General features: G+C 40.9%; 1 protein-coding gene across 1 annotated transcript; it reads left to right on the forward strand.

The window, feature by feature from the left end:
- The first annotated feature begins 2289 nt into the window (after positions 1 to 2289).
- Positions 2290 to 11129, forward strand: rad23b (RAD23 homolog B, nucleotide excision repair protein). Its single transcript, XM_035609343.2, has 10 exons — positions 2290 to 2505; positions 3405 to 3486; positions 6499 to 6578; positions 7141 to 7322; positions 7412 to 7467; positions 8320 to 8447; positions 8590 to 8722; positions 8860 to 8987; positions 9989 to 10177; positions 10375 to 11129. Exons 1-10 carry the CDS (start codon positions 2440 to 2442, stop codon positions 10486 to 10488), a joined length of 1158 nt encoding a protein of 385 aa, XP_035465236.1. The 5' UTR covers positions 2290 to 2439; the 3' UTR covers positions 10489 to 11129.
- The last annotated feature ends 1129 nt before the right edge of the window (positions 11130 to 12258 follow it).

The following is a 12258-nucleotide window of genomic DNA, read 5'->3' on the forward strand; positions in this document are numbered from 1 at the left end:
GACATTATGAGAGTGTTGGCATGCTGATGTTGTCATGTAGTTCAAGGCCCCGGCAGTACAGCTTCGTCGTATCCACTTGTGTCGCTGTACGCTCTTATGGAAAACGGTCTACTTGCTGGTGATACTGAGCGAAAAAACACTCCGGTTTAATCATTCGTGGTTAGCCGTTCCAGCTTTTTGCAACATGTTTCCAATTCCCTGTGACATGTACGACTTCCTTTGCAACATGTCCCCAGAGACCTCGGGACGACCAATAATAGTGCCGGCAGCTTGTCCACAGGAAATAGCTCCGGGCTGAGAAGGCATCTCAGTGGCCTTCACTCTTGTGTTACACCCTTCCACCCTCCTTCTCTCTCTGTCTCATTCACTACTCCACTCCAAGCACTCTGCAACAGCTCAGCTGACCAAAACCACAAACCCTGCAAATGGCTGCATTGTGTGAATGTGTGTGCTTGTGTACGTCTTTGTGTGCATGTTATGTACATGCATGAAATGCTGAAGCACTTGCACCCCACATACCACAAGCTATTTTGATCAGCTATGGTTCCATTTGTCACTGGTTCTTTTTTTTCCCAATATATCTCTAAACAAGAAAAAGCAGCACGTAGTCTGTCTCTGGTGTCTTCCTATTGAAAGTCTCAATTTACCATCTGTGTTTCTTCTTCCCCTGCCTATTTGAGGAGGGGCCGATTCTTTATTTCATGTCTAGCATCATCACTTACAAATATCTCCCAAGTCACCAGAGATCAGACTGCAATCTTTGTGGCTCACCACTGCAGTGGGGGCCGATGGCAGACTGACGACCCCTGGAGACAGGAGCAAGAGGCACATCCACATTGGGGAGAGGGGAAAAGAGGACGCTGCTGCTGCTGCTGCTGCTGCTGCTGCTGCTGCTGCTGCTGCTTAGAGAAGCAGCATAAGGAACGCCTGGTGAGTGTGTGCTCAGATTGAGGCGGACGAGGCCACTGTTCTTGCTGTAATAACTGGATGACACAGACAGAGGACTGAGGGGAGACATAGAAGGGTGAGGAGTGGACAGAAGGATTAATAGACCCATTTATACAGTCACAGACACATCAAGATGTTAGATTTATCAAAGGATTCCTAACGCTAACATTGATGGCACCACAGTGCACTCGCTTCTTGCATGGTTGAGTTGCTGCTCTGTCATGTCTTCAGCTGGATTGGAGTCTGCTTGAGGGCAGAGCGGTGTGAGTGTTTCTGAGTTGGTTAGTAAGGGTGTATGAATCAGGTTATATTTGTACCTCCATCCCAGTGGAGTTAATCAACATTAATGTTCACTGTTACACCATAAATGAGCAGTCTGTTTGTTAATGTATGTGGAAAATTGGAGAGGCCTTTAAAAGTTATGTTCTTCTTTTTAATAAGTCCCCCCCTCTCACCTTGCACCATATGGCATGATGAAAATTATTGACAATAAAATACATGAAAACAGTTCCCAAGGGGCTCTACAAAAAATCTTTTATGGTATGTTTTTATGATATAAGACTACACAGTAATATGAGGTATTTGTAGAAATTGTACCACAAAGGTCATATATTCAAACTTAAAAATATATATATATTTGTAAAACAACCATAACTATGTTAATTTCATGATGTTCAGCTTAAGCAGCCGCTAATCAAATTGACTCTCGTCAAATTATTGGATTTTATTAATAAATTAAATTAAAACAATGTTTGTAGGGTTGGAACATTTACATAAAATACTGTACCTAACTTTGAGTGTTTCTGTTTCTGGTTACATCTGGTTTTATCTTGCAGAGAAATTCAAAACTATGGTGGCCCTGAAGTGCAAATCACAATGACAAAAGGGAAAAAAACATAAAAAGTCATGAAGTGTAAATCAAATAAGGAAACATGAAATATGATGCAGTACTTTCGTAATATTAAACAGTTGAAGGCACATAGACAATTTACAGCATTAACAAACGCATTCATGTCCATGCAGTAATAACCCTATATTCCTGGTTATGGAATATTTTCATATGGAGGTATTGCTATATATATATATATATATATATATATATATATATATATATATATATATATACTCTGAATTAGTTCGACTTTTCCCTCCACATTTCAACGTTTTTCTGGACGTGTCAACGTTATTCTCGAAATGCAAAAAAAAAGTAAATCAGAAAACCTTCCTCTTATCATGTGTTTGATAAGCCTGTCCCTAATCCTCTTCCGTAGAAGTGACACATCGCTGTGGTGCTGACAGTCAACCAGCGGGGGCGCTGTGGCGCTGTGGCCGGACTCACTCACACGGAAGAAGAAGAAGAAGAAGAAGAAGAGAGGCGAGAAGTCATGGCGGCTGACAGTTTGTAATGAGCCAACAAAAACAGCCAAGAGTCTTGCAAGTTGGATCCAAACCGTTCAGGCCAGGCGCGGCGACAGAAACTCGGTCGGCAAAATGCTGATAACTCTGAAAACCTTACAGCAGCAGACGTTCAAAGTCGACATCGACGAAGAGGAGACGGTGAGAGTTGCAGCCATGCCTCTGTGGAGGGGGTGGAGCGGGGGTCGGTTACGTCCTGGAGCCGAGTCCTTCGGCTTTTCACCATTTGACGATCGAGAAACAAGTCTGCGCGAACGCGACCGCTGATTTAATTTGAATCGAACCGACCGACTGTTGCGAGTCTGATGTGGCTGGTGTTCGACGCGGAGCCGGCGGCCGAATCCAGTCATTTATTTAACACTGGTCGGAAGAGTAGTTTGCATTGTCAGCATTTAGCCGGAGCCCGCTCCAGGCTCCAGATGGTGTAGAAAGAGTACAATCACAGGTTCACCTAGCATTAGCTGTAGCATTTTAGAGTATGAAGCAGGAAGTGATGGCGATTACCACTGTTATTACATATTAAATACGTCAACATGAGAGTGGCAGGTAATTGACGTTTTTGATTGTCATGAGTCAGACATTAGCTTCGCAGTGTAACTTAGGCAAATGAGTGTAAACCAGCACTAATCATTATGTTATATTCCAATGAAGGTTCATGTGGTCGACTGAGGTGTGGAGGCCATTGTGTTTCTTTTATTCATTCAAAAACACTTGACCTTTTAGCATTTCGCTCAGGGAAGCCAGCTTCTAACTTAAAGTCTTTATAGCTACGTAAAACATGAACAGTACAGTTCATGAACTTGGATTTAAGTGTAAAGCTCTGGTCATGCTGTCAGTGAGTCGACATGGTTCATGGGTCAACAGAAGTGTCCTTTCCAGTCAACTCTTTATTTTTATGATACTAGGATGCTGAACCTAGTGCATTGCACAGGACTGTACTTTATTTTTTTAAACTCGTGCTAACGTTACATATTAAGGACTGGAAAAGTGTAAAAAGTGTGGTGACAAATAAGAACTTTCTTGTTTTTTCCCCCCTACAGGTGAAGACTTTAAAAGAGAGGATTGAACAGGAGAAGGGAAAGGAAATCTTCTCAGTTGCTGCACAGAAACTGATATATGCTGGTATGTCGTCGTGTCCCCATTCCCCCCCCCCCCCCCGCCGTTGACCTTTCTAACCAATGATTGTATTGACTATTTATTTTTTCTGACAATTATTTGCCCAATTTCTTTGACCAACAGCCCAAAGACATAAAGAAATTTCCTCTCGATAAATAACTTAAATAATGAACCGATTGTCTAAATTGTTGCGTCGATTATTTTTCTGTCTGTTGACTCGTGGATTAATCTACCGATTGCTGCAGCTCTAATTTGAAACCTCCATAAATCCTCCTGTCTCTTGATAAGAGTTTCTCTTCTCCTACTTGTGCCGTCAGAATCTACACAGAATATGTGCATAGCAGGTTTAGAGATTCCTGCTTTATTTTTTTTTTCCATTTTTGGGGTGATTATCTAATTGTACTTTTTATGGATTTTGATGCAATGTATATGTGATTCTGATAATAGTTAGTAGCTGGATGGTAAGAAAATGCAGTCTGTGTCACAGCATTTCTTTAATGGGTTGCAATAGTGAGCTGTCAGTTGAGAAGGGAGAGTGTTTCCTTAACTATTGTGGCATAAAAGTTGTTAGTTTGAACTTCTTATTATCATTTAAAAAAGACAATCATGGTTGCAGCAGTGGTTGGGAGGGATGGGAAGAGCCATAATACCAGAAACGGGAGGCGCAATGGTCACAATTTGATATTTACAAAATCTGCCCTTGAGAAATACAGAAGTAAAGTGCTTCTGGCACAGGGATTATCTGTGGAAATTGGTGTTTCAGTGACTGATCAGACAGAACGAAGGACTCCGACAGAAGTCAGCCTCCGTGAACGGCCTCTGTAAAAGTAAATAACCCCCACCCGATATTCTCCCAAAAATGCAAGATGAAACTTTGCCAAAGAACATGAAAAGGAGTCTGATGGATATTGGCAGCACATTTCTTTGGTCACATGAATCCAGATAGATATATTTGGATCAGATTAGCCAGGACTGCCACAGCGACTGCCTGGTGCCAACGTTGAATCCTGGAGTTGGCCGTCAGTGTGCTGCTGTGGGGCTACGTGAGTGCTGCAGGGGAGATGACATACATAGTGCTATGAATGTAAGTTTGTGTACCCAGATATTGACTAAAAAGGCATAGAAAAGCACAGGTGTTTCTGATGCATGCAAACTCCTGGACCAGGCCTGTTCTACGAAGCAGGAATTGCTGTTATCGAGGTAACCTCAGGTTTAACTCTGGGTAACCTCAGGTTTAACTCTGGGTTTTCCTTCCTACAAAGCTGCTTCTTTTCTAACCGGGATAAATCACCATGGTAACTTATGATGAATCGCTAACCTGCTCCGGGTGAGGTTTTCGAGATAAGAGATCACAGTCAGTCATCGATCCAACTACCGACCAATCAGATCACTGGAAAACCAGAGTTATCATCCTACAGGATCCTGACTTAAGAGTTTAGAGTAACGTGACAAATAATGGAGATCAAGATGAGTGGAACCATGTTGCTGTTCCAGACTTTTCATGTGTCCACTCTGGCTTTAAAACTGTTTCTGATAAACAGGAGGCGAGTTTATCACACTGAATACATCATCTCATTAATATTAGAGCTTCATATACCCAATAAAGGTGATTTGGTTCCCGACAGAATCTCTGAAAGTGTTTTACTTTCTAATTCTATAACTGCTGCTCGGAAACAACACGAGGAGACTGTGACCATAAATAGTAATAAAAATGTAATACTATCTCTTTTATTAGAACAATGATCCACACACTGATCAATATTACTCATGGCCATGAATGAACAGTTCAGTGGAAATGATGACATCACACATTAACTTCTCTGCTTCAGCAGCAGAAACAGTCGGACTTCACTTCAGCATCTCTTCATAATATTTTTGATCATTGTCAGACAAAAGGGCAAATTATCCTCTCAATCGTAAACTTGACCTGCAGGTTTCAGCATTTCTTTTCGTATCACATTAAAAACTTTATTTTCTTGGTCCTGACGATTTCACTCTGTGACCTCAAAACTTACCTACATAACATTGGGCCTCATGCAAGAACATTTTCATGTTATTTTAAATTTTACATTTTCCCACATTCCCACAGTGAGTTCGTACGAACATCACGTCAGATTAGAAAAACACTTCTAACTTCAGAAAAAAGTGTATAAATGACCTGCATAGACATGATGAATGCTGCCTGTGAGTATTTGAGCAAATGTGCTTGAGGCTACGTGATTAGCATTCCCTGTGGGTTTGCGGCCTGGTCAGTGCACTGAAATCACAACAACCACTAAGAGAGCGATGAGCTTTCTCCAAAATCCCTTACTGCCCCTTTAAGAAGAAACGTGGTCTTGTGAAGGCTGCTTGTTGACCACTTAATCTCCGACAAGGGGCTTTAACTACATTGCTTCATTGCCAACTGCATTCGCGACTCATCCAGTTTAACGTGTGTCAGCTGCATAAAGATTGGCCTTTTTCATTATATCTCCACAAACTAGGCACACTTCTTGGATTCTAATAAAAGTCTGAAAAAAGTCTTTTGTCAGTTTCCCTTGGAAGGCACGACATAGTCGGCACGACATAGTCTACTTTTCTTTTCTTCATAATCACCATGAAGCCGGTCAGTGATGACAGTAACCTCTACTTACATGTTGCATTTACCCTGACTGACCTGACAGGCTTACAGCCAGAGGGAACCACACTCAAGGACGTTAGTCTACTATATGGGTATACTATTTTTTTTTGTGTGTATTTGAGTTTCTTTTGTATTTATGAATGGCCTTGCAGGCAGGATCAAACTGTTTTGTGGACTGTACATACGACCCAGAAGCCAAACGTTCCCCATCCCTGCAAATACAACAAAAAGAACCAGATGTGGTGACAAAAGCAGGAAATTTATCAGCCCGGAAATCTTCTATTCAGTGATACAATATGATACCATCTTTTGTTACGTCCTCGCACGTTGTTGTCTCAGAGTTCATGGCAGGTCAAGCCAACAGAGATGTGACTCTTTTTTCTCCTTCTTCTTTGCAGGTAAAATCCTCAATGATGACACTGCCCTCAAAGAGTATAAGATCGATGAGAAGAACTTTGTGGTCGTCATGGTGACAAAGGTTTGGCAATAAAAATAAAGTAAACTTTGAGTAAATGTCAGTTTATTGTATTGTGAAGAAATTTTAATCTTTATTTTTTTTGTGGAACATCATGCGTTTGAATGTTATGATTACGTGCTTCTATGTAACTATGATTAGTTTTAGTAACTTTCTCTTTCTGCTATCAGCCATTAAGGATTATCAATACATATTTTATTTGGTGCACATGGCCTAAAAGGCCAACCGTTGAGTCAGAAGAAGGGAGCCTGGCTCTGGTTCACTCCTATTTGTAAAATTTTAGATAACTTTTTCTCAGCAAAGATAAGAATATCTTCAGACATTCTCTTATAGCTGCAGTAGGAAGAAGAAATCATTTATATCAATACTATTTTCTTAGAAATGCATTTAGGACTATATTTAGGTTGGATTTTGCACTGATTAAAGGTTTAGAGAAACTTTTTCAATCCGGTCCAAATCTTCCTACTGTGAAGTATTATTTTGTCCCGTGCAAATTGTCCCATTATAACTGAAGTGATACTGGTATAGTGATGGTTTTTTTACATTTTAAAAACTCGTCCTACAGACTAAAACGGCCTCGGCCGACCCGCAGCCTTCACCTTCCACTTCAGCTCCCAGCACCGCGTCCTCCGCAGCACCTCCCGCCTCATCGTCTGGCTCGGAAGATACGACTGAGCGCGCCCCTACAGACGACAAGCCAGAGGAGAGACAATCTTCAACCGTGGAACCAGCTTCCTCCCCAGTCGGGTAAAGACGGGAAGATGTTTGTTTTTAGCTATTTGTCTCTTATTCCATGTGTCTTGCTTTAGGAACTGAGGTCTTGTTTTCTCTTGCAGAAGCTCCGAGGCCCCGACAAACACAAACCTAATTGATGAGGCAGTTTCAAATCTAGGTGAGGCTGCATTTCTAAACCTAATCTGTTTGTCATTACAAGACTTTTTATAGATGCTCCATCTGACAGGTGTGCAATTATGAACAGGATATTTTGTTGGTTTAAATTATTTTTTTTGTCGGTATCCATAGTGTGCTGATATTGATGTATCATAATCAATAAATGGTCTGATGCTGCAGCTCAGCCAAAACATAATCCCACAGTTCCTCACGGCCACATGCTCTGAACTTTTGCGAATATTGTTTTACTCAGAGCAACTCCTTCAGGTGTTAATTATCATGGTTTATGTAGCCACCGGTATGAATTTTCAGTGTTTGATGTTAGTTGTTTGTTTTTATTAGTCTTTATGATAACTCCTGAAATTGTCTTCCCCTGTTATGCATTTAAATGCATAACTGACCATGTTGTGTTTAATATTCTGTCATAAGATTAGCTGTGTTTTATGTTATGTAACCTTGAAGACATGGGAGCAGAGCTTGCCCCCCTGCTTCACAGTATAGTGATATTTTATATGATTTACTAAGTGGCATGTTAAGGTTGTTGTTTTTTTTTAAGATTATTCATGTTTTTCAAATTAAAACCTGTGTTTATGTCTTTCTGGAGGCTTGGCAGTTTCCCATGGTTTAAACTAAATGATCCATGCACATTTAACGTCCAACACTGAAGCAGAACTTGACACTGTATTACAAATATATATACTGTACATATACACAATTAGGAAGTGGTCGGGCCTATTTTTTTTCTTAAAACGCTTTAGATATTGCTCATTACACTGCTGTTCCCGAGACAAGACTTGACAGACTCTCTGGTTCCACGACTGAAGTACACTTGCTGTGTCTTGTGTTCCCGTAGTGACGGGCCCGTCATACGACGCCATGGTGAACGAGATGATGCTCATGGGCTACGAGAGGGAGCAGGTGGTGGCGGCTCTGAGAGCGAGCTTCAACAACCCAGACCGAGCGGTGGAGTACCTGCTCACGGTGAGAACCTTTGTCACGCCGGCGTCTTTGGGCCATGCACCAATCCAGCAGTGTGCTTTTAAAACACACAACGGGTCTACAAGTGGGACTACTAGTAGTTCTGGATTGTCTGATCCTAGCTTGTCCATGACTGTTGTGACAGGGCATCCCAGGCAGAGATCAGGACCACGGGACCGGGCCCGAGGCAGTGGTACCTCCAGTGAGCGGAGTTTCAGCTGTACCCCTGGGCGGTATCAGCGTCCCCGCCAACACTGGCTCATCTTCAAGTGCTGGAGGTAAATGACACACACTGTTCTGCACAGTCCCATCAGCCTCAGTGAGCTCCTATTTGTAGTCTGTTATTATCTCTTCCATGTCTGTCTTGGTGCATGTTACTGCTCATGCTTCCTGAATCATACTTCCGACTTCTCAGGCAACCCCTTGAGTTTCCTGAGAAATCAGCCCCAGTTCCACGTGATGCGACAGCTGATCCAGCAGAACGCCGCCCTGCTTCCGGCCCTGCTGCAGGAGATCGGCAGGGAAAACCCAGAGCTGCTGCAGGTGCTGCACTGACAGACGACAGATCTGTTTTTTAAATTATCAATGTTTCAGTTTGTGAGGGCTTGAGGCTTCCAATCCTCCTCTTAAGAAGTACTAATCAGTCTGTGCAGTGTCCTCATTGACTCCTGGGGGAGCTGACTGTCTAAAGTTTGACTTGAGATTTGAGTTGAATTATGAGAATTGTAGAAACCAGTGTCTCTGGACCTCAACCCTCACTAGAGAATAATAGTCAGATTTTAGCCTTTTTAAATCTGTTGCATGTTAGTGCCCCCTCTGTGCTGCTAAATCCAAATATATAACACGGAATCATGGGATGCTTACACCTCCACAACCGTCCTATTCTCCTGAACGCAATATATAAGGAGTGTCTTGAGGAAATTCATTTTTTTAATTTTGCTCGGACATTCAACTTGGATGAACTTATTTGAGTTTGGTGGTCAAAGGTCGAGGTCGAGGTGACCTCCCGTTGTGAAGACCCTGACAGAATTTCATCACATCTGGCACAAATCTCATTTCAACTCAAAGATGAACTGATTTGAATATGGTGGTCAAAGGTCAAGGTCCATAACCCCATGTCCATCCCTTCCTTGTGAACGTGATAAATCAAGGTATGTCTTGATGGATTTTTTTGTTTTTTTGATTTTGCACACATGTTCACTTGGACTCGAAGATGAATTGATTCCATTTTGGTGGCCAAAGGTTAAAGGTCGATGTCCCTTGTTACCTCATAAAATACGTTTTCAAGATTTTATACCCACATTATAACATCATTTAACATAACGGATAAAACAATGAAGTGATATTTTATATCCAAAAGGTCAAAGGCCAACTTCACTATGACGATATTCAGTGTCATAACTCGGCATCAGAAAGGGAGATTATGACCATATTTCCTGCAACTTGACTGTTTGGCAGAAACATACAACCGGAAGGTGGTAATTAAGTTCTGTTCTGTTTTTTTCCCCATTTTTTTTTTTTATTGTTGATTTCTCCATTTGTAGGAGATTAGCAGCCACCAAGAGCAGTTCATTCAGATGCTGAATGAGCCCAATCCAGAAGGCGTGCCAGTCGGTGGCGGGGGCGGCTCCGGAGGAGCAGGGGGAGCCGGGGGGGTGGCGACCGATGCACCCGGCGGAAGTCAGATGAGCTACATCCAGGTCACGCCGCAGGAGAAAGAGGCCATCGAACGGGTGAGGGGGGAACACAACACTGTCGCTAACCTTCTCAATGAATCCAAACTTCATCGCTGCTTCTCCGATGACCATAATCTTCTGTTCAAGTTATATTCTCACATAGTAGAGACTGTTGAAACAATAGACACAAGCTTATATATCCTTGTTTAAGTCTTTATTTGCTCATCTGTAAAACTTCTCTCTTCTCATTCCAGCTAAAAGCCTTAGGATTTCCAGAGGGACTTGTTATACAGGCCTACTTTGCTTGTGAGAAGAACGAGAATTTGGCCGCCAACTTCCTTTTACAACAGAACTTTGACGACGATTAGAAGAGCCATCCTTACTTTTGATTCATTTTTTCATATTTCTTCCTCTACTTTTTGATTGCTGGTATTGTATGTGTTCAACAAGCCTTTTACATTGCTTAAAAAAAAGAAGTTTTATTCACACTTCCATATTCACTTCTCTTAGTAACACTGGATCATTATCACAAGGACAGGCTGTTGTTTGTGATCAGTTTGAAGTGGACGAACAATTAAAGAGCAGTAACTGCATCAGAAATCACCCGTGTGCTATTGTTTTTTTAACACCAGTTAAGTCCTTTGATTATTATTTTTTATAATCACGGTTTGCAATGACAGTATATTTCATGAATAGTTTGGGCAGATCTGAAAGGTATCCATGCACTCACATTGTTCTGTTTTGTTACTCTGTTTTTTTTAAGTTGAGAGGTAATGGAGCTTTGAAAAACTGAAGCTGTGCATAACAAACGGCATGTATGACACTGGCTCTTTTTCTATCCACCACCCATAATCTGCATGTAACTCAATGGGATCATTGGCAGGAGCAGTGTAATGTTCTCTGAACAACAATGCATATATGAAGGCATTTAAACAAGGATATAGTTTAAAAACGTGATAGGAATAAGTTGCAACGACTGAAAAAATAAAGTTTTCAAGGTAAACGAAAACCGTGCCCTGTTTTGCTGTGTTCTAGTGTGACCGCGGGAATCTAACTGAACTGCGAGATCCTTGCCTTTAAAGAATAACTCAACTCAACAAGCTTTTAGTCTGTAAATTTCATGTGCTGTCACGTTCTTATTTTATCAACTGGTCCTGGTTCAATTCTTCTGTCCTATTGACCTAAAAAAGGTCTGATGTTGCTTGGTTCAGAAAAAAGAACCTCACCTCCATTGCAGTGAACACTATTAACTGTAATTTGGATTAACTGAATGCAATAAAGTAACTACATGCAATTTTGTAACTAAGTGTATTCGGTACATACATTAATTTTACTGGTGTCATCAAACCCACACCTAATGTTCTGGTGTTCTTACCACAGAACTGTTCTTTAAATTGGATAATTTGTTTAAGGCCCAGAGGGCAGGTTCCACTGTTCTCCATGTACAGTAGGAATAAAACATGAAGCAGGGTTGACCTATAGGGGGCAACACAGACCACAGCATTTTGTAAAAAGTCAATACCAAGCTCTGTTTGCCAGCCCCAACACTGTTTACTTGGATACCGCAAAATAAGTCAATATCTCAAAAGGTAACAACATTTGAATTGACTGATACCAGAGTAAACATAACTGAAATGTGTGAATTATTAGACTCGATCACATGTGACTTCAATGGATACACAATGATAATTATTGTTTTCTACTGTTTTTTTAAAAATTATTCTCGATGAATTTAATGTCATGTTTTGCAAGGTGTTGTTTGATGTTACACCACTGTAAAGTGGACATGCATGCAGATGAATACATAAACTATACTTTGAATTTTAAAAACGGGATTGTATTCCCATTTTAAAAAATTCAATTTTGATGGTTTGAGGAAGGATTCGATCATTTTTAAAAACGATAATGAACTTTTTTTAGAAAACCGTTGCGATATTTACAGTTTGTTGGATGAATATTTAAATGTGTCTTTACTGATAGCAGGATTTCATGTATGTAATTTGTCGTGTTTAAATACTGGCATGCTACTTTTCTGTGAGAAAATTCAAGTCCATAAATCCACACTGTAAGAAAATATTCTTTTTTTTTTTTAATCATTAAGCAGAAACATATCAAGACACTATCTTACTGCAGCATCT

This window comes from Scophthalmus maximus, chromosome 20 (assembly GCF_022379125.1).
Source record: "Scophthalmus maximus strain ysfricsl-2021 chromosome 20, ASM2237912v1, whole genome shotgun sequence".
In the NCBI taxonomy this organism is placed as follows: Eukaryota; Metazoa; Chordata; class Actinopteri; order Pleuronectiformes; family Scophthalmidae; genus Scophthalmus; species Scophthalmus maximus.